The sequence below is a fragment of the Sceloporus occidentalis genome, unplaced genomic scaffold (assembly GCF_023333645.1).
Source record: "Sceloporus occidentalis isolate IW3139 unplaced genomic scaffold, rSceOcc1.0.p SCAF_6, whole genome shotgun sequence".
NCBI classification, from domain to species: domain Eukaryota; kingdom Metazoa; phylum Chordata; class Lepidosauria; order Squamata; family Phrynosomatidae; genus Sceloporus; species Sceloporus occidentalis.
Window position 1 is genome coordinate 58,821,941 of NW_028316986.1, and position 24,885 is coordinate 58,846,825.

Genomic DNA, 24,885 nt, shown 5'->3' on the forward strand with positions numbered 1-24,885 from the left:
TGAGCAGTAAGGATTCCATCTCCTGTTTCAACACTGGAGAAGAAGCAGTAGCACAATAAACACTGACCGAAGTAGTCTTCTATGGCATATCCTCTTCTGATGACATTGAGGACTCATGTATCTGAGGTGATGGATGCCAAGGCACAATAGTAATTCTGGAGCCAGTCTTGAAATGGAGGTAGGGAAAGCAATATACCACTTGGTTGAAAGGATGACATTTTGTTGGCACTCAAACATGCTTGCTTTGTTTGATCCTGAGCCTTCTTAAACAGCTGCCATCTAGTATTGGATGAAGTTTTGCGTGTAGAGGACAATAGTAACATATTTGGTCTTTGAAGACTCACATTTACTTGGGTACTAGTGTTGGTACATTGTAGTTTATCACTGCCAGTAAGGTTTTGATCTGGAAAAAAATTGTTGCTGGGACTGGAGCCACCTCTCTAGCAGTGGTTCTCATTTTGTATGTTCTAGTTTGGTGTCCATGTTGGCATGGAAAAGACCCAGCTCATCAAAAGATAAACCATGAAGGATGGAGGACTGTATCCCAGTTAAATCATAGTCTTTGCATGAGATGATAGCAAAGAAGATTATAACCAGGTGCGATGCCTCAATGTAATTGCTTCTGCCAGTACAATCTGCAGCATGCCTTGCTATCTGGGATCTGCTGCTCCACTAAAGCATGGGTTTCAGTTCTGAGTATGGACACAACCTTACAGTCCTCATCAGGCAACTATTGTAAGTAAAAAAAAAATGTCCCATAGTTGTTGCTGATAGGTGCCCATGCAAGCACCACAGCAAGTAATTCTGAATAGTTGTAGAGTAATCTTCCTTCTCTATCTGTTGGAACAGTGAAAATCTTCTAAGGAGTTTTTGTCTGTGCAGCATCCACTGCAATAGATTTGGGTTTATGATGGTGCACTAATCAGTCATCTTTTGAATCCATGACCTTGTAAAGGCTTTTAAACATTTTTGAGGCTGAAGAAATAAATGATGGATTGGATCAGGACTGTTTCATCACTTGCAAGAGTATCAGTATCAATGATGGAGTGGGAGAGGCTGTTGTTGTTCTTGAAGTTGAGATCTTCCATTCAAGGATCAACTTGCTTTACTTGAAGTCTTAACGCCTTTGACATCCTTAACATTTGGTCCATAAAAGACCAAATATCATCAGTTGGTGAAGGGGGATCACTTTCTCCCACTAAATCCAATTGTCACTTAACAAGTAGTTGCACAGAAGAACTTGAATACAAATCTGAATCCCCAGCAGAACTACTAGATCGGGGTAGGCAACCCTTTTGAGCCGGGGGCCGGGTTGCTGTCCCTCAGACAACTGGGGGGCCGAAGCCAAAAAATAAATAATTAAATAATTTTTTAAAAATTAATTAAATAAATAAACCGGGACAAATGTAGGACAAAATTTTCAAATGGAGGGCACTTTTTAAATAAAAAATGGAGGTCATGCGAAAAAATTTGCTGATTTTTTAAAAAATGTTAAGATAAATGCATGTTTCTGAGGTGTCTATAGACAACTGCCCCACCATGCCCCTTGCGCGAGACGCCAAAGGCCCCGGCGGCAATCGGCAGCAGGACCGGGCTGGGGCCGGTCCCAAGGCCTCACCGGGCCGCATCCGGCCCGCGGGCCGCAGGTTGCCTACCCCTGTACTAGATGATTGAGGAGCAGGGGACCTTCAAAATCTGCGACCACTTTGCCTCTCAGAACCCATAGTGGTAACTGTCAAAACCATGGGTCATGATGTCGGGTTAGAAACTTGGTAAAGGCCATTGATAAGAGATCCTGAGCCATCGACAGCCGGCTCACTGACTTCTTCTGTTGTGTTCTAGACAGAAATCCAGTAGGAGATTGGCCTTGCTGTTTCATTTGTGACAAGGGTGGTGAAATCAAAACCACAGCAGATGGAACTTATTTTCAAATGGGGTCTCTGGGTCGGCCCCTATCTCAGTGATGATAGTATTGAAACTGCACTAATTCATAGGAGTAGGCACAATCACATCTACAATATGATAATATGGTGTAAGAGATAGGACCGTGTAATAATGAGAATGAGTATCTCTTGTATGACTCCATGCTCTTATAGACTCATGGCACAAATCATCAACCTGATAGCAAGGTGGGTATTCCCAGTGTTGAGATGAAGCAAGCTCTTGCAAAATGGGCTGCTGATATTCCACCAATCAGACAGACACAACTGAGAGAGGTGACGAATCAGCCCTAATTACACAATCAGGAGTTTACTCTAACTGTAACTGCTGAGGAGAAACCAAAGGAGAATGAGGTGAAGGCCAAGAACAATGTTCCTTTGCTGTCTTCTTCTTGTTTTGTTTCTCATGGGTAGTCCCCAAGTTGATTCCAAAGGCACTGTTTTGGTTTAGAGAGAACAATCTGATGTTGCCAGTTCCTTAGGCAGCAGTTCAGAAACCTATCTTTCAAGACTTGCTTTGCACTTCTTCAATGTATCAAGGCCAATCTCACTTTTGACATCAAAGGTGTCAGAACTGAGATGGCCCAAGGAGGCAGAGGACAAGATTTTAAGTGCTTGTGGAGGCTGTTTGGTGTGTGGGCAGTCTTATTATTATTATTATTATTATTATTATTATTATTATTATTATTATATTTTCTTATTCCCTGCTTTTCTCCCAACATAGGGACTCAAACTGGCTGTTATTCTCCACCATTTATGTAGCAGCTCCCAAAGCATGCTCCCATAGGAGTACCTTTAAGCATTCCTCTCTGTTTCTTCAGGTCTGCGACATGAAAGCCCGGCAGTGTCTACAGAACAGCACACTGTGCTCTTCACCCAAACAAAGGAATCACTTAATGTGACCATCCTTTCCACAGATTTTATCTGTATATTTTATGCACTTCTTAAAAGTGCCTGGTGCAGCCAGGAGTATGAAACACACAAGCCAAACTCTGATAATACCTTGTCAATAAATCCATATTTAGAAAACCAGATAAGACTATCCTTCCAAGATCAAAACACTAAGAGTAATCATATAACAGTCCAAAACCAGAATTTCATATTCATATATATATATATATATATATATATATATATATATATATAACTTAAGTACTGCAGAAAAATGCTCGGAAAGGTTCCTATGATGCCAATGTTGATGCTGATGCTGTTGCAACGGATGAAAAGGAACTGAGGCAATAGGAGGGAAGGACACTCATTAGGCACATGGGGTATGGATGGGGCTACCACCAAAACACTTATATTACAGCTCTAAAAGGTTCTTAACAACATAATATTCACTGAGAATGCTGTTATTCAAGGAAGCCTTTTTGGTTGCTATAACATCAGCAAGGTGTATCGGAATTGGCTGCATTATTGATAAATACAAATTTGTGTAAATTTGAGCAAGACAGATGAACATTAATTATGCCTCCTAAACTGATCTCTTTGATTGTAACAGTGCTGCTATTGCCATCTTAAGTCCTATGACCTATCACTCCCTCTTCTTCCATGAGAAAAAGAGAAAATGCCATGAAAGAATCTCCTATGCATCCTGCTTTTCTGCAAGGTTAGCATTGTTTTTAATGTGAACTCTCCACCAAAGCCTTTTCTAGGGCATTTTACCCAAATAACAACTTGCTTCTAAATGGCACATAAGCTAAATTGTCCCTTGATTTATGGCCCGCCTCCCAATGATGTAACCATAAAGATCTTCTTAACACTGTACCTGCATTTATACTTTGTGCTGTGAAAGCCACCAAATCATGCCCTGCATCGGTTATATATTCCAACACCTTTCAGACTCTGCCTAATACCTTGTGTAACGAGTGTGATCCAACCTTCTCACTTTCTTATTGTCTTCAATAAGTGCCACCACTGAAGTCAATGGAATTTGATTTTGGCATCCGCGGGGATCCAGAACAGATACAGAGGACCCACTGTACTTCAGTACAACTATCTATAGCCTCTGTGCTCAACTTTCTCTTTCTAGTTGATGTATTTCACATTCCTGTCTGTTGTACATTTACCCTTTCTCCAATTCTGGCAGAGAAAGTCAAACATGTTGAGTTGGTACAACAGGATTGGAAAAAGCTATCAGAGATGGGAAGGAGTCTAACAGTTGTAACTGGAAAGGAATGTGGGCTCCTGCCAAGTCCAGTTGGCACCTGGGAATAAACCCAGTCGTGGTGCTCCTCTGTGTCATCCTAATAATCTGCTATTCATGGTCTAAATTAAAAGCACAACATGAAATAAGTATTTATACATAATAATGCCACTCATTAAGTATATAGAAAAGAGGAGCCCAATACAGTCAGACATTTACATTAACATAAAATAAAACACTTTGTTGAAACAGGCCAGTCATTAGCAGATAACCACTAGGAAGAAATAAAGTGTTTTTCTGTTCTTACTGTGATCTTTTCCTTGTCCTGCAGCAGTGCAAATGCTAGCCTGAGGTGTTACTGGCATCAAAGCTTGACAAATAGCTTTCTCCCAGCTCTGCGCTACATCAAGTCCAACACCAGTAGCAGCTAAAACAGGATTGTGGTGGCTGCTGCCATTGTTCTCACCAACAAAGTAAACCATTGTGTCAGTTATTATTTCAAAGCAATGAGGGTTGCTTCCCTGCACCACATTTGAAAAATCCCTTGGCTGAGTCACTTGTAGAATTTCAGAAAGTGGAATCTCCTAAGGGGAACACAAAGTATTTAAAAAGGACTGTGCATGCATCCAACAAAAGTTCAGCAAGTTCAACTAAATAATAAGTAAAATACATATACTACTACACTAAACTAAGTGTTTTGACAGGGTTAAGTGGTGCTGTTTCTAGTCCCTCTTTACACACCCAAGGATTCCATAAATGTTTCTATAAAAAGATCTAACTATGAAGCTGCCTTTGCTCAGGACACAACCCTCCCTCTCAAACTGCAACACTACCTAACAGCCAGTATATGGCCCCCAGACTTCTCTGTATGCAATCTTTGATGCTGCAGTCTTTGATGCCCTTTTCAGTCTTTGATGCCTTGGTGGTGCCAGTGGTTAAATGCCTGTACTGCAGCCACTCACTCACAAACCACATGGTTGTGAGTTCAATACCAGCTAGGGGCTCAAAGTTGACTCAGCCTGGCATCCTTCCAAGGTCACTAAAACAAGTACCTAGCTTGTTAGGGGCAATTAACTTACACATTGTAAACTGCTTAGAGAATGCTTAAGTGCACTGATAAGTGGTATAGAAATGTACTTGCTATTGCTATTCTTTCATAACATCTGCTGGTTGCCCTATCACCTACACGCAGCAACAATGTTTGTTTTTGTCAGGAGCAGGGCTGCAGCTTCTGCCCTCTCTATAGCCATAGTCAATAGGCTCCATGGAGTTTATCATGATGTGGCACATTCTGCAGTTGGCTATCTGCACATAGATCTAAGAACATTGTCTAATACAGGTGAGTAAATATGGTAGGGGCCAGCTGTGCTGCTGTATTTTTGGCCAATTACACAACCAATTTCACAACAAGTTGTGGGAGAGTCCACAAGTACTAGCTCCCCCTTTTGGGGTATTTGGCACACTCACACAGCCAAAAAGAATTTTGGAAAAAATATGAAGTGTGAGAGGATGCAAAAAACACTTTTTGGGGAACTTGAGGGCACAACAAAGAGACTGGGACTGAACACAGCCTACAAGCTGTACTTTCCTCACCCCTAGTCTTTCCCATGTTCCTCAGCACCCACTGCTCTCAAAATGGTGGCCACTAGTACATGGTATTCATTTCAATGGTAAAAAAAGAAATGCAGTGTGCCATAAAGAAGGGAAACAAATTAAGGAATCCAACTACAGATGAAATGACAATAAGCAAAAAACATTTTAAAGGAGAACTACCACCAATAAGAAATATGGGGTTCGTTTCGAGTTTCTTACCTTGTAATACTTTGTCCCAGATTCATTCTGAAATAGTGTAAGACATTTACTATCCAGTCTCCAGTAATGCCTTTTCCTCTGCAACAAATATAGAAGTGTCTCTTATTAGAAATACAACAATTGCCACTTTCCATGAATCAGGACCAGCTCCCCAGTAGCTGTTGAGCTCTTGAGTGCACAAGGAGTTCCAGGTGACACCCTAAAAGGGAGTGACATCACTGCTCCCCAAACATCTGACTTTTGGCAAAAACAGGTTGTGGCATTTACCTGTGTCTCTTCAAAATGCTGAAGAGATTATATGACTGAGGTAAAGCTCAGTTGGAGGAGCAAGGAGAGGCCCCATTTTTTTAAATTCAAATTTAAAAAATACTTTTTTATTTAAAAAAAAATAATTAATTTCTTAAAAACATCACATTTTACCAAATTTTCACTTTAAGGACATGAAACTATGTATATGTAAACACATTTATTCTATACATATAAAATTGTAATTTAAAAGTATAATTTTAATTGTGCTAGTTATTTATGCCACAACTATTACCATTACAGTCAGTGATATATGAGAATTACGATTTATGAATAACAGTGGTATAAAAACATTACTAAGAATTCTGTATCTGTGGTAATGGGAGGAGGTTAATAGTGGGGGGTGATACCATGTGTTACCGCATCGGTTGACACCAACCCTAGTGACACCACTGACTCCACCTCCTATTTCACAGTCTCAACCAAATGCAAAAGCCCATCATGACAGAAGTTGCAAAACGTTTCAGCTTTCTGAGAGGGCATTTTCTGAGACAGCTCCCAAATCCCTTCCTTACTCCCTAGGGATGCCAAACTTGCTTCTTCCTCAATGTCCCTTTGTGGGCAGGTGAAAACGGTTTTATTCCAGCAAGCTTTTCATAATGGATAGTTTTACATGAAAAGGACATTTCCTGGAATGCTGTACTACTTTTAGTCTTTGCCTTTATTCTATGTTCTAAAATGTTTTAATTCTGTATACAGCAAAATACTATTTTAATCTTAAGTTTTTCTATGTTTTCAGCTAAATGTATTTTTATTTGTAGTTCTTTTTATCTGATAACCTGTCTTTGAGTCCCAGTTTTGGGGAAAAGGTATCTGATAGATAGATAGATAGATAAGACAGATAACTGATCTATCTATCCACAACTCTCTAAATCCCCCAGCCAGCATTCTGAGAATTCAAGTTCCAAAAGTAGCTTTTCTAGGCTGTACCTAAAGTACAAAAAGACACTGGAGGAAGATGACAGAACTGCAGTTTGTCTTTGCTGCTGCTGTTCCTCCTCCTCCGCTGCCTCAGGGGTTGCAACATTGCTGATTCAAGAGGCTTTCCCTCAGAGAGAGAAGGAAGAGGCAACTTCCCAAAATTTAGAGCCAACCTGCATATAAGGCAAATGAAGGACCCTCCCTGTCCCACAGGGTCAAGACTAGCCTGAAAGGTTGGGGTGACAGAATGAGGGAGCTAAGCCACCTGCCCATGTATTGCTTGGCACTGCCTACACCTTGTACGTGACTTGCAGGCAAGCGACCGTCTTATAATAAAAGCACCTCAGTGATGACTGTGAACCTCAGCAGCCACAAAAGTAAGCACAAAAGGATTTTTTTATCTTCCACAGTCGTAGTTTAGAGGCTCCAGTTGAGCACAAAGTGACCTTGCTAAATCACTGCACAGTGAACTCTGAATTTAAAATATAAAGAATTATGCAGAAAAGTAGGGACCTTGAATGACTGACCAGGTTATCTTGGCTAGTGTAATGAACCATCCATCCTTCCTTCACCATTGTACTGCTCTTCCTCTTTGTATGCTTGACAGATTGCACAACTCTCATCAGTGGAATATTATTGCTTGTTGATGGGCTGTTTAAACAACAACAAAAAAAGAATTCCATGGCTCTGATCATACATATTTCACCACATCAGATTATAGTCCCAAACAAATACATGTTTCAATAAGAATATCTTTTGTCTGTAAAGTCCACTTACACAGCTTTTAGCTTATGCTGAAAGTCACGCAACAGAACTAACAATGGCACGCGTGCCACGCCACACATCATATACAAGCCCCATTATATCCAATGGGACTCGAGCATATGTGCTATTTGCCTTATGCGGGGAGGGGGGATCCGGAACGGATCCCCGCATAAGGCAAGGGCGCACTGTACTTCTTCTAAATAGAATCTTCTAACTAAAACCACCCTTGTGTAAGTTATAACTACAATAAGAATTCAGGTAACAGCAGGATTTTTTAACAACAAAAAATGAAATCATTCACTTGCCTATCCCAGAATTAGAAGAAGGCACTTGATCACACCCAGGGGCTACTGCACAGAGTTCACAAATTACTGAGTATATGGCTCAATTCTGTGCTGTATATTGCCTCTTTTATGTTTCCTCTATGTGGAATGCTTCCTGTTTACATGTGCATTTGGGTTTTAATTTGTTTTTATTAGTTTTTGTAAGAGTGCTTTTATTGATAATGTTTCTATAACTTTTATGTTTCCTTTATGTTGGAGTGTAATGCTTCCTGTATACATGCACATTTGGGTTTTAATTTGTTTTTATTAGTTCTCTGTAAGAGTGCTTTTATTGATAGTGTTTTTATAACTGAGATGTTTTGGTCAAAGACCGTAAATAAGCATACATACAAACATACATACACAGAGTTTAAGATGGGTGTCTCAAAGTTCCTTGCAACATTGCATAAGATGCCAAGACATACATATTACTTTGCTGCAGCAGGTGTAAGAAGTGCCCATGCTATGCCTTAGTCTACTCTGCCACATAGCAAGGGCCTAAGAGAACCTTTCTGATCATGCACTGCATCTATTTTCAACAGCCACTTTGTACTGAACTTGTGCTCTCTGGCCAGCTGCATCCATTTTTTTAGTATTTACAGGGATAAATATTAATAATGAGGAAAACAAGATAGATACTCAGCTGAGAAAAGATGACCACAGCTTTGTTTATATGAACATTAAATGCCACTTTCTGTCCCAGCATACAGTCTTCTAAATTACAGTTTGTGATAGTACACCAAAAATGGATCCTAGCACAACTAACTGTGGTCAAGATCCAGATCACTGCAGCATAGTGTATATAATAATAATAATAATAATAATAATAATAATAATAATAATTTATTTATATCCCGCCTACTCCGATTAGGATCGAGGCGTTTTACAGTAAAAGCAGTCCAATGCATAAAAAAGTATTATATGCCAGTGGGGTTATGTTGGTTTTGCATTACCTGATTTCTACATTGGATGCCATGCAGCACAGTGTATAGAAAGCACTTCAAAATGTGAATGGCTGACAAACAAACAAACAAACAGCTTCATTAATGTACCGCTTCATACTGAACTAACAGTGTCTAAGCAGTTTATAACTGTAAGCTAATTGCCCCCAACAATCTGGGTACTCATTTTAGCGACCTCTTCAGAAGGATGCAAGCCTGAGTCAAGCTTGAGCCCTTTTACTGGTACTGAACTCGTAACCTTATGGTTTTGAGTGAGTGGCTGCAGTACAGGCATTTAACCATTGTGCCACCAGGGCTCCCACTGCACAACTGCAATGCACATTCATACATGTTCTATACTTGGTTTCTGAGCACCTCATAGCAGGGACTTCAGCCCACTATGAAATGAGGAGAGTCCCACTGCAGATCACGTGCACATTGGTTGGGTATTCCACATGCAGACCCCTGCCTCTGTCCCATCAGCTGGATATGGCCTTTACACAACGTTCCACAAAAACACTTCACGGGCCCATTCCCACTGGCAGTTTAAACCAATTCCTAATTCGTCCTCGCTCCATGTTGGAAATTGATTCCAAAAGGTCCCTAATTCCCACTATAAAATAGATCTTTTCTTACCCCAGTGTAATTGCTTTTGGCGGGGAGGGTATGATTGTTGTCCCCACTAGATGTGCCACTTCAAATTGGCTCTGGGTGAGGAGGAAGCCAGGGATGGAGGGAGAAGGGGCCAGCCAGGGACAGAAGGAGGAAGCCGAGGACAGAGGGAGAAGCCAGGGAATGAGGCAGGAGGATGAAAGGGGGGGGGGCAATGGGGCTTTTTAAAAAAGTAAATTTAATAGAATATTCAATTGATTGATTGCTCAATCAATTGAATATTCTTATAAATTTTACTTTTTTAAAAAATGCACCAGCAGAAGTACAAAGGTAGCGCTGGGGGGGGGGGGGGGGCAAATGGTGGATCTGCAAAAAACTGAAGAGGGATGGTAAACCCTGTTCTGCCATTAATCCCTCCCCTCCAGAATGAATTGATTCTGATCTGTCGTTCCCACTTATTGAACTCGCTTCAGAATCGATTATTCTAGAAAGAATCTCTTTCAAACTACTGTCTGGAAAAACTGGGGGTTTTGCCTTTGCTTCGCTTTATCATGACAGGAATTGATCATATTGCGACAGGAACCGGTTTCAAATGAGAACAGGAGTCATTTACACCGATCAGCAATTTGCTCTATTTCATAGTGGGAATGTGCCCACTATGCACAACATGCACAATGTAACTCATGGCTGCTAATGTCACTAATGTTTCACATACCAATAATATCTGATCCTTTTAAACCCCATAATTGTTTCAGATGTATTTGAACCAAACAAAATGAGGATATATAGGTTAGAATCCTGCTGGTGAGTCATGCTAACATAGTGTTTCACTGCACTAGTTTAAGGCACTTTTCCCAAGCAGTTTATACAGGCAGTAGTGATACAAAAGTAAAGCCTGTCTCTGTCAGCAGAGAAGGAGTCAGCTTGGTGTAGTGGTTTGAGTCCTGGACTGTGGCTCTAGAGACCAGGGCTCAAGCCCCAGCATGGCCATTAAACCTACTGGAGGGCCTTGGACAAGCCACTCTCTATCAGCCTCTGGGAAAGCCAATGGCAAATCTCCTCTGAACCAATTTTGCCAAGAAAACCCTGTGATAGGTTTGCCTTAGGGTCACCATAAGTCAGAAATGAAGTGAAGGCACATAACAATAGCAACAATAAAACAGAAAGCTGCCCTACACCAGCTAATACGTTTATCCAACTGGATAAATTTACCACCCTCCCTATCACATTAAACTGGAGATAGAGAATGAAAGTCCTATACTAAATGAAAATAATCCTCCTATGTTTATCCCTCGTTTCCAAAGCACGACACCAACTATACACCTTATCTTGTCTGGTGGCCCATAGGCAGGAGCTCAGTGCCACTTCAGCTCCTACATCCCAGAGGCAAGAACAGAAATAAGAAAAGAAAAATAGTGTCAAACAGATCCTTGTTCCCACTTGTTCAGTTCAAGCCCTGCTTGTACATAGAGAAGATCTGAAGTGTACAATATACCAACAGATTAATTTAGGTAACACTCTTATTAGACAAAGTATTTTACAATCAGGCCTTTAATCTTCACAATACCCCTGTGAAAACCAATCTGTATAATTTTATTTTACCATACAGAACTAAAGGCCAAGGGATCCTTTTCTTAAGGACAAATAAAGAGCTGAGGATCATCAACTAAAGTCCAGTGCTTTATCCCATAAGCTTCAGGAGCTCTCTTCTTTTTTATACATCGGTAGAGGCTGTAATCCAAACAATTTACATACACACACATACATACACAAAGGGAAAATATAAATGTCCTTTTTTGAGTAATTAAGCCAACAATGATACCTTTACACACATTCAGAAGGAGTTAAATTGATTCTTTATGTAACTCTATTAAATCAATTGACTCACATTAGGTCTGGAATGAGTTTGGCCTAAGGTCAGGAGTCCTATAAATCTAGGTCAGCTCAGCATTTTCCATCAACAAATCTGTATAGCTAACCATTCTTCAATAATGTAATTTATTTCCATGTTGAATCGCATGAGGGTTTATTTCCAAAAGGTTCAAGCCTAACTGCTTCTGTATCTATCACTTTTGTTAACTAAGCTCTTAATTTTTCATTTGTTCTTACTTGCATAAAAATGTGCCTTATGAATCACTGTAATGAAAAAAGAAAACTGAATTGCGCTGAAACATGTTTTTAAGAAGGAGCTTCATAGATCTTGAAGCAATGTATCTTTCCCTGAGTAATGCCTTGCCTTTGCATGGACTTCCCAGGAGAATATAGGACGAGCAAGGGAGGCCCTTTAACATCTTTGGGCCCCCTCCAGCCCCGGACCAACTCAGTGTGGGCGCAGGCCCATAAAGCCTCGGGTGATACTAAGAATATTATTTTGTTACTAATTTTTAGTCTCCTACTTTTTAGATTGTAATCTTTTAATTGTGACTTCTTAACTGTAACCTTGTAACTTTCTATTATGTATTTGTTTTATTATTTCATTGTTTATTGGCATTTGCTTTGTTAATCTTTGAATGAAGGGTTGGAAATGGGATTTCCTTTTGATAATTATTGACCTGAATGTAATCTTTTTTGTTATCCTTTGTCATTATTGAACTGTTATGAAATTATTATTATTATTATTATTATTTACTATGTATTGCTATGTTATATTATTTTATTATTCTCATGTTTATTGGCATTGCTTTGTATTATCCCCACTGTTGTAAACCGCCCGGATTCCCAGTGCTTGGGCAGGATATAAATAAATCCTATTATTATTATATTATTATTTACAAACCTGATGGTCTTGATAGCCTCTTCATCTTTGTCTCCATCTAGATCTCCTGGATCCATAAAAAACATTTTGTCTTCAGGAGGAGAGGGTTCTTCCACATCATCTAATCCTCTACCCCCATCACTATTCATTTCACTGCTATCAACTTCCATTGGCATATCAATATCTTGACCAGGACTAGCCAGTTCTTGTTCTAAAACAAAACAAGAGATTACTATTTGTTTCAGAACAACAAACACATTTTACAATATATCTGAGTGAAAAATCTTAACAAGAAAGAGGTCAAATTGCTGTCAACATGAATTAAGTACTCAATCTATGCATAGAAAGATTACAGAAATTCGCCAAGACAGAAGAATATGCAGAAACATTTCAGCTATACTTTTTGTTTTGCTAAGGCTACTTCATACTATGTAGGTACATCCTGACACAAGGCAAATCTCTCTCAGTGGAAAGTTGGCATAAGCATAATTCTTCCACCTCCTGTGCCAGCTAACTCTCTGTCCTCTGATGAAAGAACATAATGACCAGGTCTTTCCAGGAAAGGGTGTGGACAGAATGGGAATCTGAGAACTGAACACTCTTTACACCTGGGTTAATTACTAAGGCAAATTAGTTTCCACAGTTTCCAACCCAACAGGACACCCAAGAAGAAGCAGCCACAATGTGCCATCTCCCCAACACACTCACACAGAGGAAGAATAGTCTAATCTTTTTGTGTATTTTCAAAACCACCTAGACAGCTTTGGAACAAAACTAGAGGAAAGGAATTTGATCACACTACTATGTCTTACAACATTTTACTCTATCTGCTTTAGCAAAGATTCTGCTCAAGGCCCCCGTGTGGGGAAAAAAAACAAGAAAGGTAATTCCTGATTCATGCTAGTGATCATAGTAGAGGTATTAAATGAAGAAGTAATCCTACTGTACATAAAGTACAGTATTAATTCAATGTCAGGATTAGGAGAACAAATTTGGAAAGTAACCAGTACACAAACAAAAAATTACAATTCCATTTATCAATAACTAAACAATAATTAAGTAACATTATAACTGTAATGTAATATATCATTACAATTGGAATGTAATAAGCCGTAATGTCATTTCTTTCACTGTACAGCTGCAATTCTGTTTATGGACTTGAGCACCTAGCCAAAGCTTAGAGAGATACATTTTAAAAAGAATTGGCTACTATTGCTGGATCCACCCCCCACCTAGTTTTCTGTTATATTTTTAAAACCAACTCATTACTTTGTTATGATCTGAGGCCTGAAACACACGGGCAAAATGATGCGGCTTCAGGACGCGTTGGGGGTATGCCTTTTACACAATGCATGTCTGAGCACGGCCTGAAGTTGTGCCAACAAAAAAAAAATGGGCCAAGGAGAAGTGGATAGAATCCACTCCTTCCAGCTGCCCTGGTTCAGGACTGTGGTGGTGGCCGAGAATGAGACTGGATATGTCCGGTTGCCATGGTCCTGGCGCGAATGGCACCGGTGCAGGCTCACACTGCTTCTTTGGGCCTGTCTGTTTCAGGCCTAAAATAGTTATTTCTAGTTATCTTAAAAGACAGATTATAAAGTTACTGTTCCAGTTACAGGGATCTTCCCTTCCACCACATGTTAGCTGGCATGCTGATTTTTAAGATATCTAGATTTAACTATTATAGTTATTGTCAATAATAAAATAACGAATTACTTTTTAAAAACCTTAAACTTTTTTGGGGTGGGCCCAGTAATAGCAGCCAATTACTTTTGAAAAGTAACTTTCTAAGCTTTGGCTAGGTGTCCAATTCCATAAATTACAAAAGAGCCTGTTTTGCAATGATGGATAATACCATGCTCCAACAAAAACATTTGCCAGTGGTTAATGAGGAGGGAAGGCCAGAATGTTTAAATAACGAACTTATTCAAATAGGAGTGATTGCTCAGGTGATTTCCAGGACACAGCAACAGGCACATGTGCATATACATGGTTTTATTTTCTTTGTTTAATGCAAGAGTGGGTGAAGTATGGTCCATGCATGAACTTAGTCCCACAGGGGCCCTTGAAACGCTTCTAATTCCCCTAGTCAAAAACAAGAAAACTTTGCCCCATGAAGTCTAACTGCAATTCCAGAAGCCATCTAAACTGCCATTTAAATGTTGTCCCCATTCCCACCCCAGCCACTTCCTGTTTTTAAAAAGCATGACATGCTTAGTGACAAACCTTTCTCAACTTAAAAAAAAACGCAGACAATTTTGGTGAAAGAAACAGACTGCAACTTCTACTGGTTACAGTTGCTAATAAGCTTGGCACCGGCATAGGTCTGGATTAGATCCAGGCATTTACCACCCTACTTATCAGTCTATGACCCAAGATACCCAGCCCAGTCAATGAACATTATTCTGGAATAACAGATATGGGATTCCACAAGGTCAGACAACACTGCTGGTCCCTCTGACACCTGGGAGCAGGGCAAGACCAAACACCCCCTGAACAGGATGCAACCTTTTGTCCAGGATCCTATAGGAAGACCCCTCTATCATTCTGCTGGGTAGTAGTAGTACCACACTGTCACCTTCCTCCCAGATCCGGATCCCATGACAAACCACCCCAACCAACTGTAATAAAATCAGTAATCAAGCATATGGCAGCATATAAATTCCACAGCAACAATGGAAAGGGAGGGGGAATTGAACTGTAAAAGACAAATGAAGATGGAGAGATCAGGAGCCTTAATATATAGCGCCCCCAAGGGCTTCCGCACTCCTGCCTAGCAGCCAAGGACTGTAATCCTTTCAGCTAGCATTGCCCACTCTTTCTGAAGCCCATACAAACCATGTGGAATTCTAGGAAGAAGTCAGATCTATCATGCCAAACTATGGTGCCTCATAATTCCGCTTCACTGAAAGCCCATAAACCAACTCCCCAATAAATCATGGATTGCTGTTTTTAAAAAACCCACTAAAGACAGTCCAAAAGCCAGTGTGCTGTAGTGGTTTGAGCACTGGACCATGACTCTGGAGACCAGGATTCAAGTCACCATTCAGTCATGAAACTCACTGGGTGACCTTGGGCACGTTATACTCTCTCAGCCTCAGAACAAGGCAAAGGCCAAGAAAACCTCATGGCAAGTTCGCCTTGTTGTTGCTGCTGTTAACCACCCTCAAGTTGATATCGACTCATGGCAACCCTGTAGATGATACATCCTCAAGACTCCCTTGTCCTCCACTATTCTTCTAAGTTCTTGCAGATTCATACCGGTGACCTCCTTGAGTCCATGCGTCTAACATGTGTTCTTCCTTTCTTTCCACTTCCCTCCACTTCTCCTAACATTGCTGTCTTTTCTAATGATTCATGCCTTCTCATGATGTGGCCAAAGTATGGCAGCCTCAGTTTAGTCATCTTTGCCTCCAGGGAAATTTTGGGCTTGATTTGTTCTAGGACCCATTTATTTGTTCTTTTTGCTGTCAATGGTATCCTCAAGACTCTTCTCCAGCATCATATCTCAAATGAATTTATTCTCTTTTTGTCCATTTTCTTAACTTTCTAGCTCTCGCACCCATACATGGGAATAGGGAACACTATTGCTTGTACAATTCTAACTTTCCTTATCTGTATATCTTTGCTCTTTAGGAGGTTTTCAGGTTCTTTCATAGCTGCTCTCACTATTCTTAGTCTCCTTCTGATTTCTTGATTGCAGTCCCTGTTCTGATCAATGTTTGATCCAAGATATAAAAACTCTTTCACTATTTCTATGTCCTCATTGTCTAGGTTCACCTTAGAGTTGTCATAAGTCAGAAATGACCTAAAGCACACAGCAACAACTGAGACAGTCCTGTTTTCAAGAAACACATTTTTGTCTATAACAGGCCTTGCGATAGTGGAGAAAGAATAATAGTGAAATGGCAGATTCCCCTCTCAAACTATCTGCGTTTGTGATTCACCATGGGGGGGAAGACAGATTAGGGAGCAAGGCTCATAGCAGGGTAATGGAGGGGGAAATGGGCCAAACCGCTAATTTCAGAAAAAGATAGCAAGGATTTTTGTAGAAAAATCTTTCAATTCTTAACTTCTAAATAAAATTAATTTTCAAAATATGTATTTTTAAAAATAGCTTTTCTTCCAAGTACTTTACTCCTCAAGTATTTTTCGTTGCTATATACTATACACTACAAAGTAATATTTCATGCTGAAAGTTCCAGAGTTGACAAAAGGAAAAGTTGTTAGTTTTGTTATCTTCCTAGGGATTCTTTCAATTTCTATTCACTTTTATTCTTACCTCCATTAAACACTACTTCTCCAAGACAATCTTTAGGAACTTTAGAAGCACAACGTTTGTGACAGTTAAATCTGCAATCTAAAGCGAGGGGAAAAAATATAATGTTAAATTTTTGGATTCTCATGTTCTCTCCAATTTTAAACATACTGTACTGTAAGACATAACATAGTATAGAGCTGGGGAAACTTTAGCTTCCCAGACACTGATGAACCACTTCCCCAGTCATCCTTCACCACTGGTCAGCTGGACTGGAGATGATAGGAATTTGGGTCCATCATCCTATGGGTGGCCAGAGGTTCCACAACTTTGGTGCAGTATTACTTTTATGACAGTACTAAGCAGGGTTAGGTTTTAAATAGAATTTGAAATCTCTTTCCTAACCCTAGTAAGTACTGATCCTGACATAACAGAAGTATGCCAGTTTAAAAAGTAGATGTGTTCCCAGCCATTACTTTCTTAACACAAAATTTGGTACCAGAGGCACAAACAACATGGTTAGATAAGGAACAGGTTCCTACATCACAAAGATGAAGAGCAATTAAACATGTTTCAGCAAACTTTTTCTTCAAATTTTAGCAATACATGCACATGTGAACTGTAACAACAACGTCAATTAAGCTTTAAGTAAGCAAAACTTCTCCCAAAACTGCATCCAGGGGTGGTGTTCTCTTTCACAAGCTCCTGGTTTTTTATGCTTCCATTTTGGTGGAAAAAACTTATAGATCTGTTTTTTTTAACATGTGGGAAAGAGCTGGTTAGACAGGTTTATCTGCTCTCTCTTTTTCTCTGTTTTGCTGTTCACACATGCACAGTAGAATTGGCTAGATTGGAATTCCATTCTTTGTCAGTTCAGGTTTCATTTACTGCACTATTTACTGCAGACAGGCTCCTGAAAACTAGCACCAAAAATCTGTGTTTCTCCTTCACTATCTGCCCAATGGTGATGCTGCTGAAAAAAACCTTCTACCTAGAAGGGAAGAGAAATAAAAGGCAGCCTGGGTGTAAAAAGCCTCTGTAAATAGGAGCTTCACCATCAGAGGCTTTGTTTACTGAGGTATATCCATGTACTCCAACATGATTATATTAACAAGAAGATGAGTTTTACACAGGACAGAAAGAAGGAAGGAAGAACATATACTGGGCTCAAATATTCTTGAATCCACTATCTTCAGTACCGAAGTTTCCCCATCTTATGGCCCAGCCGTGCATCTTTTAATGAGTCACAGAAAAAAAGGAACTGCATGCAGGCATGTCCATGTTTCCTCAACATACACATGCAATCAGAAAAGTTTTTTATTTTTTTTATTTTTGCCCACAGCTCCCAAAATCTCTCAACACCACAGCCATGCAGGAAACTGTTGCCTAAAAAGTAACTTTTCCAGGCACCTCAGGACACCAGTAAAATTATTCAAGACTCATTTATATGTCTAGTTTGGCCACTGTACCATTCTGACTGCATTCAAATATAATAAAATATGGATCTAGGATATATACATGTAGCAGATCAATATTAAAAATATAAAAGATTTGATCCAGCACTCCTGCAAGAGAACTGCTCTTCTGACAAGCTAGTCTGGAAGACTGAGGAACACTCCAGAAGGTGGTGTAAGTCAGCAGAAGCAGGGATATTATTTTAAATACTTTCCTTATCAGGACCCTCCACTGGATCTCAGTCCCTTCGAGAAAAACTTCCATTCATGTCAGGGCCACTCAATTTAATCCATTAATATTACATTGCACAATGTTGGATTTTCTTAAAATGTTAGTATTAGTGTTCTGCAAAATCGGCTGGCTATGGAACTGCCATCTGATTATGCTGCTTTTATATCAATCTTTTTAAAAAATACATGAACCTGGAGATATAAAAATATTTTACAGAGTAAAAGCCTTCTTCCAGTAAATATGTCAACCCTGTTATCTGAACAAATAAACTTTCATATCTGGCCATTGCTGTGCTCTAGAGAAAAATGTTTCACAGGTTTTGTTTGTTTGTTTGTTTCCTTTATTTACTATATATGCCACTCTTGTCCCAGGACAGTTCCCTAAGCAGCTTCCAGTTGCCCAACTTTACATATATCATTTTCATGGAGATGGATGGGTTGCCATGGGGGTAGTGCAACTGAGTAATCTACTTCAGTCAGCCCTCTTATACACATCTAAATCTGGTTAATACTTGTGTGCATTATCCCGCATATTTCATTACTTTCCTGAAGTCTACCTTTTGATATCAGACTTCTGAAAACAACACTAATAATATTTATAGCAATATTTATTCAGTGTCTTCAAGTACCAAACACTTCACATAGAGAGACAAGACTCCTCCATAACAAGTGCTAAATACAGAGGCAAAACCCTGGCAAGGGAGAATAAAGTATAAGCCAAGCAAGTAATTGTTCCCAGGCAACAGAACTATGCCACTTTGTTGAACCACAGATTGAATCTGAAGCTTGGAAAAACAAATGAACATGCCAGCCAAAATTATGGACCCATGCACAAGAGGACAGGTATCAGTTTCAAGAGTTCCAAGGTTCTGTGGGGGAAAGTGTAGCAACATTTTAGTGGGGGGCAGGGACTAAAAGGAAGTACCCAGGAACATGAGGGCTAAGAATACAGTAGGCCCTTGGTATTGGCTGGGTTTGGTTCCAGGACCCCCCGTAGATACTAAAATCTGTGGATACTCAAGTCCCATTAAATGCAATGGCATAGTCAACTGGTGTCCCATATATAAAATGGCAAAATCAAGGTTTGCTTATTGGAATTTATATTTTTTAAAATATTTTCAAGCCATGAATGCTTGAATCTGTGGATGAGAAATCCATGGATATGGAGGGCCAGCTGTACTGTATGGGGATGGAATGCCAACTGACTTTGAGCAGGGTGGGTCAGAAAACTGGAAGCAAGGTGGACAGACTGGAGCATCTTAGAAAAGGGTATGCTTGGCTAGAATCCTGAGTAGGAATATTCTCAATACAGATCACATTTGCATGTATTAATACAGTGTTCCCTTGTCTTATGTGGGGTATTCGTTCCGGGGGGACCCTGCACGTAAGGCAAATTCCATGTATGCTTGATCCCCACTGAAACTAACCAGGCTCAGGCACAGCGGCCCACACACACACTATTAACTGTTTGTTGCACGGCATTCAGCATAAGCTGAAAGCTTCATATAGGGCTCCCGCGTATGACATGGGCACACTGTACACATGATATACAGGAGACCCATGGCTTCAAAAAGCAGAGAAACATAGTTATTAATATTTAAGCTACAGGTTTCTGGCCATTCAAGGGATTCTCCGTGTATGCAGAACTTTTAAAAGGCCTGTTTGTACATTTTTAGAACACTAAAAACAAAAAACAACCATCCAATCATGTCAGAGTCAAATAATTCAAAGCTCTCTATCCTTGTTTTTTAAGCAACTATAACTGAAACTTTTGACAGCCAGCATTGTGTTTGAGCCAGTAGTACCACTAGCTGTGGTGTTACCCGGTGTGGAGGATGTCACCAAGGAAGGGCGCACGTTTGCTCCTCCTGCTGTTCTGTTGCCAGGCTTCTTCCCCAGGGAGAAAGCCCAGTGATGGAGCAGCCAGGAAGAGTGTGTGTTCACCCCTACTGCACCAAAAGGGGAGGAGGACTTCTCTGGGGTGTCAACTGATATGGTCCATAGCTCCCACCCCCAACCATCCCCATGATGCAATTGGTTTAAGCATTGCACTACAACTGGAGATCAGGGTTCAATTGCACACTCAGCCATGGAAATTCACTGGGTGTCCCTCGGTGAGTCACATACTCTCAGCCCGAGAAACTCCTGTGATAGAATTGCCTTAGGGTTGCTATAATTCAGAAACAACTTGAAGGCACACAACAACAATAAGAACTCTGGTTTTGTGGTGGTGAATACAGCCTTAATTATATTAACGCTTCCACTGTCAAAAATGAAACTCCTACCTTTGCATTGCATTCCTTGGCGAAAAAGGCCCTTGAGTAACCGTTTGCAGTACTGGCAAATGGTGGGTCGACCATAAGAATGAACAGCAAAAGTATGTGGAACCTTCACCCGGCAAAGCACCATCTTCTCCATCCATATTGGGCGCCCACTCCAGGAAGGAATTCTTTTACTCGGCTCTGGATGACATCGCTGAAAAGAAAACCAGACATGCCAGGCTTCAACTTGTGAAGATAATGAAAATTTAGTTCATCAGCTCTATTAAGTATGAAATCAACCCTTTGTTGTAAATAATTTATTTTTATTTTTATTGTAAATGCACAAAAATTAAAAGGTAAAGGTTTCCCCTTTGACATGATTGTCTAGTCGTGTCCGACTGTGCTGCTCATCTCCATTACTAAGCCAATGGAGCCAGCATTGTCAAAGATGATTTCCATGGTCATGTAGCCAGCATGACTGCATGGAATGCTATTACCTTCCCACCAAAGTGGTACCTATTTATCTATTTGCATTTGCATGCTTTCAAACTGCTAGGTTGGCAGAAGGTGGACTAGTGACAGGAGCTCACTATGTCACACAGCACTTGCATCTGGAACAGCCAATCTGATGACCTTGTGATTGTCAGAAACAACATCTCAACTACTGAGCCACCACATCACCGCCCCCTGCAAAAAACTAAATCCAAAACCAACACACATCCATATGCACACAAGTTTTTTGAGGGGGAAAGTGTATCATTTAATGCTGCTTCACCAGAAAGTAAATTTGTGCAATGAGACATAGGAATCATACTTTAGAAGTTATTTAAAAAATGGTCAGCTGCATCTATCTATCCCAAAAGGGATTCTACCACTTACAGGTGAGTGTGGGCCTTATCAGGCTTTTCTGTAGATCTACCATCTCTGTAAGTGAACAAAAGCACTCTTGTTATTACTTCCCATGTTCCAATTATTTTTATACACCAGGTTTTCTTATTTTTATTGAAGTGTAATTAAAAAGTTTTAGAAAAATGTTCAGGGGCAAAGGTCTGGGATGGAAAGTTGGTGATAAGGCTGCTTCACAGCAGGGATTCACCAGCTCAAATTACATTTAAATAAATATAAGGAATTCTTGGTGCCTCACATATTAATAGAATTACAAATATTAAAAGTACATTCTTTATTTCAGGGCTGTAGATTATCCAGTTTACATATTTTTTTCCTCCAAGGGGAGATTCAATACCTCTTCTGCAGTTGTCGCTGTGCATTCAGTTTGTATTGATCTTGGTACTGAAAGTGCAGCTCCTGGTAAAGACACATTGGATAAACGCCTCTTCCTTACTCCACTACAGTTGTTTGGAATCTTGAAGGCACATCGCTTGTGGTAATTTAATCCACATCCTAATGAAATTAGGATTGGGGATGGATAAAAGTAGATAGAAAAACACTGTACTAATGATGTTACACATTTAAACAAAATTTGTGATAGCTTTTTTAAAAGGTACATTTGCAGGAAATACAAAACAAGCCAAAAACATGGTGAAGCTAAAGCTTATAATTTAAATTTGAATCACTGTCTAAATCACTGCAATGATCGACTCATTAGTAGCAGATCTCTGCATTAGATGGATTTTTTGGCTTCAATATTTGATTTTCTGACCCTGCTTCACCCTGACTAAAGCCTGACAACAGGGCCTGTTATGCAATTCATGTTGCTGCTGATCTTCTTCAGCTCATTCTCCCCCTGGCAGAGTATCTAAATAATGTACTCTTGGCTCTGCCGGAACCACAGGCATTGAGCAAAAGCCAATGGGCAAGAAGTGTTTAGTTACTAATACCTGGACAACAGCCTACTGGCTGAGGAAGGCACTACAGCCAAATGAATAAAAGCCACATGGAAAGGGATCCCCATTTGGGATTTTCTTCAGAAGCTATAAAAAGCTGAAGCAATGAAATGAAAATTTTCACTAATTCATACCACAACCCAAAATATTTAAATGTGGGCAGAGCCAATATGGTGTAATAGTTTGAGTACTGGAACTATGACTCTGGAGACCAAGATTAGAATCCCTGCTTGGCCATGAAAAGCAACAGACGTGACAGTGTAACAATATTAGTAATTACTGACTAAAATAAGTTTTAATAGATGTGACAGTGTAGCAAACATAGCAGAAATGCTCAAATGTACTAATAAACTGGCATCATAAAGCATACATCTGAATGCAATGCTAAAAGTTATTTTTTAAAGATGGGCAAAACCTTGGACAAGCCACATTCTCTCAGACTCAGAGGAATAATAATAATAATAATAATAATAATAATAATAGAATATTTATTTGTATCCCGCCTCTCCCATTTGAGGATCAAAAATAAGGAAACAGTCCCCGAAAACCCCCACCCTTCTACCCTCCCTCCTATCAATACTAAATAATAACAATAAAAACATTTAACTGGAATAACATCAGTTAAAACAGATAGGCAAGAAGTGACAGCAATATGATAATAATGGGCAATAACAAGGGGGTGCTGATTAACGTGGGCGATTGATTCTGTTTTAGGAGAGGTTAGTCTGGAAAGGCCTGCCAGAAGAGGGTCGTTTTTAATTGCCTTTTAAAAAGCATCAAGAGATGTGATATTAAATTAATAATAAAATTTATTTGTATCCCGCCTCTCTACAAAAGCAATCGAGGTGGCTGTGTGATCTGATGAATGATCTGATGAACCTTCTCCGGTAGGTCATTCCAGATTTTTGGAGTGGCAGCTGAAAAGGCCCTCTGGGAAGTCACCACCAGTCTAGTTTTTCCTGACTGCAGTAAGTTCCTCCTGGAGGACCTGAGCGTGCGGGAAGGATTATGTGGGAGGAAGCGTTCCTTCAAGTAAGCTGGACCCAAGCCAGAGGAAGACAAAGACAACCCCTTCTAACCAAATCTTGCCAAGAAAATCCCATGATAAATTCGCCTTAGGATTGCCATCAGTCAGAAATTACTTGAAGTCACACAGCTGCAAACAACAAACCATATTATAGTGTATTATGTTGCACTGGTATTGCCCATGCTCATCATAAAGCAATATTTCTGAGCTGTAAATTACATACTGCCATCCTCCACTTGTTGTTGAATTAGAACTCAAGCATTTCTTACTACTGGCTATAATAGCCAGGACTGATGGGAGCTACAACCTTAAAAAATTGCGGAGGGCCACACAATTGCCACTCCTGCCTTAGTAAGAATTGGGCCACTTGTGTCTCATCATTCCTATAAAACAAACAGATGTTGCTTGCCCCAAAGAGTGTGTGCATGTGGTGTTAAATTATTGTTTGGTCAAAAGTTAAAAATTCTCTTCTTGTGTGAGTTGCACCCATTATATTCTTTATGCCAAATAAAGTTCCTAGACCACATAACTGTGGCCCGGAACAGACAGACCAAATGAAGTGGCTTCCAGCCACTTTGGAGGCATGGCATTCAAATGAGGCATGCCTCCAAAGCAGCCCAAAACCATGCCGAAGCCACGTTCCAGTCCTTTGGACTAGCCAAAAAAGAGCTCAGATAATCCAGCTTCTGGCAGCGCAGGTTGGGTCCTGTGGCCACAGCCCACTTTGGGAGCAGGATATGCGATCGGCAGAGTCCCGACCCGTGGCCAGAACTGACTCGGGCCACTATTTTGTGCCCATCTGTTCCAGCCCTGTAAATATATACTGACCTCTACAGACTTTAATACAGACCATGTCATACTTGTCACAGGCCAGCTTACCTTCACATTTCAACCCTTGCCGTACCAAGCCCCAAAGCATCTCTCCACAATAGTCACAAAAAGTTGGGGCCTTGTAAGAATGCACATATAGCATATGAGGACGAATCTGGAAGTCTTCAACCGTAGCCAAAGCTTTGAAAAAGATAAGTTATTAAAAAAAAGAATGAGCACTACACTTTTATTGCAATATTAGTAATTAATGACTAAAAAAAGTTTTAATAGAAGTGACAATGTAGCAAACAAAACAGATATGCTCAAATGTTCTAATAAACTTGCATTATAAAACATACATCTGAATGCAATATTAACAGTTGTTTTTTAAAGATGGGCAAAATTCCACATTTTCCAAACCGTGGAAACCCAAGCAGCCTAAATCCAACACAACATTAAGGGATGAAAAAAACCAGACT

The 24,885-nt window shown here is 40.0% G+C and overlaps 1 protein-coding gene across 6 annotated transcripts in view; it reads right to left on the reverse strand.

The window, feature by feature from the left end:
• PRKD3 (protein kinase D3) overlaps nt 1-24,885 on the reverse strand; it is an 85,946-nt gene that overhangs the window by 20,477 nt on the left and 40,584 nt on the right. For all 6 annotated transcript variants that reach the window (XM_089529769.1, XM_089529770.1, XM_089529767.1 and 3 more), the window contains 8 exons: nt 24,476-24,607; nt 21,969-22,126; nt 20,750-20,939; nt 16,804-16,881; nt 12,543-12,732; nt 7,653-7,776; nt 5,899-5,976; nt 4,394-4,670 (listed from right to left, as the gene is read on the reverse strand). In XM_089529769.1, coding sequence (XP_089385895.1) covers nt 4,394-4,670; nt 5,899-5,976; nt 7,653-7,776; nt 12,543-12,732; nt 16,804-16,881; nt 20,750-20,939; nt 21,969-22,126; nt 24,476-24,607 — 1,227 coding nt within the window. The remainder of the gene's footprint in view (nt 1-4,393; nt 4,671-5,898; nt 5,977-7,652; nt 7,777-12,542; nt 12,733-16,803; nt 16,882-20,749; nt 20,940-21,968; nt 22,127-24,475; nt 24,608-24,885) is intronic.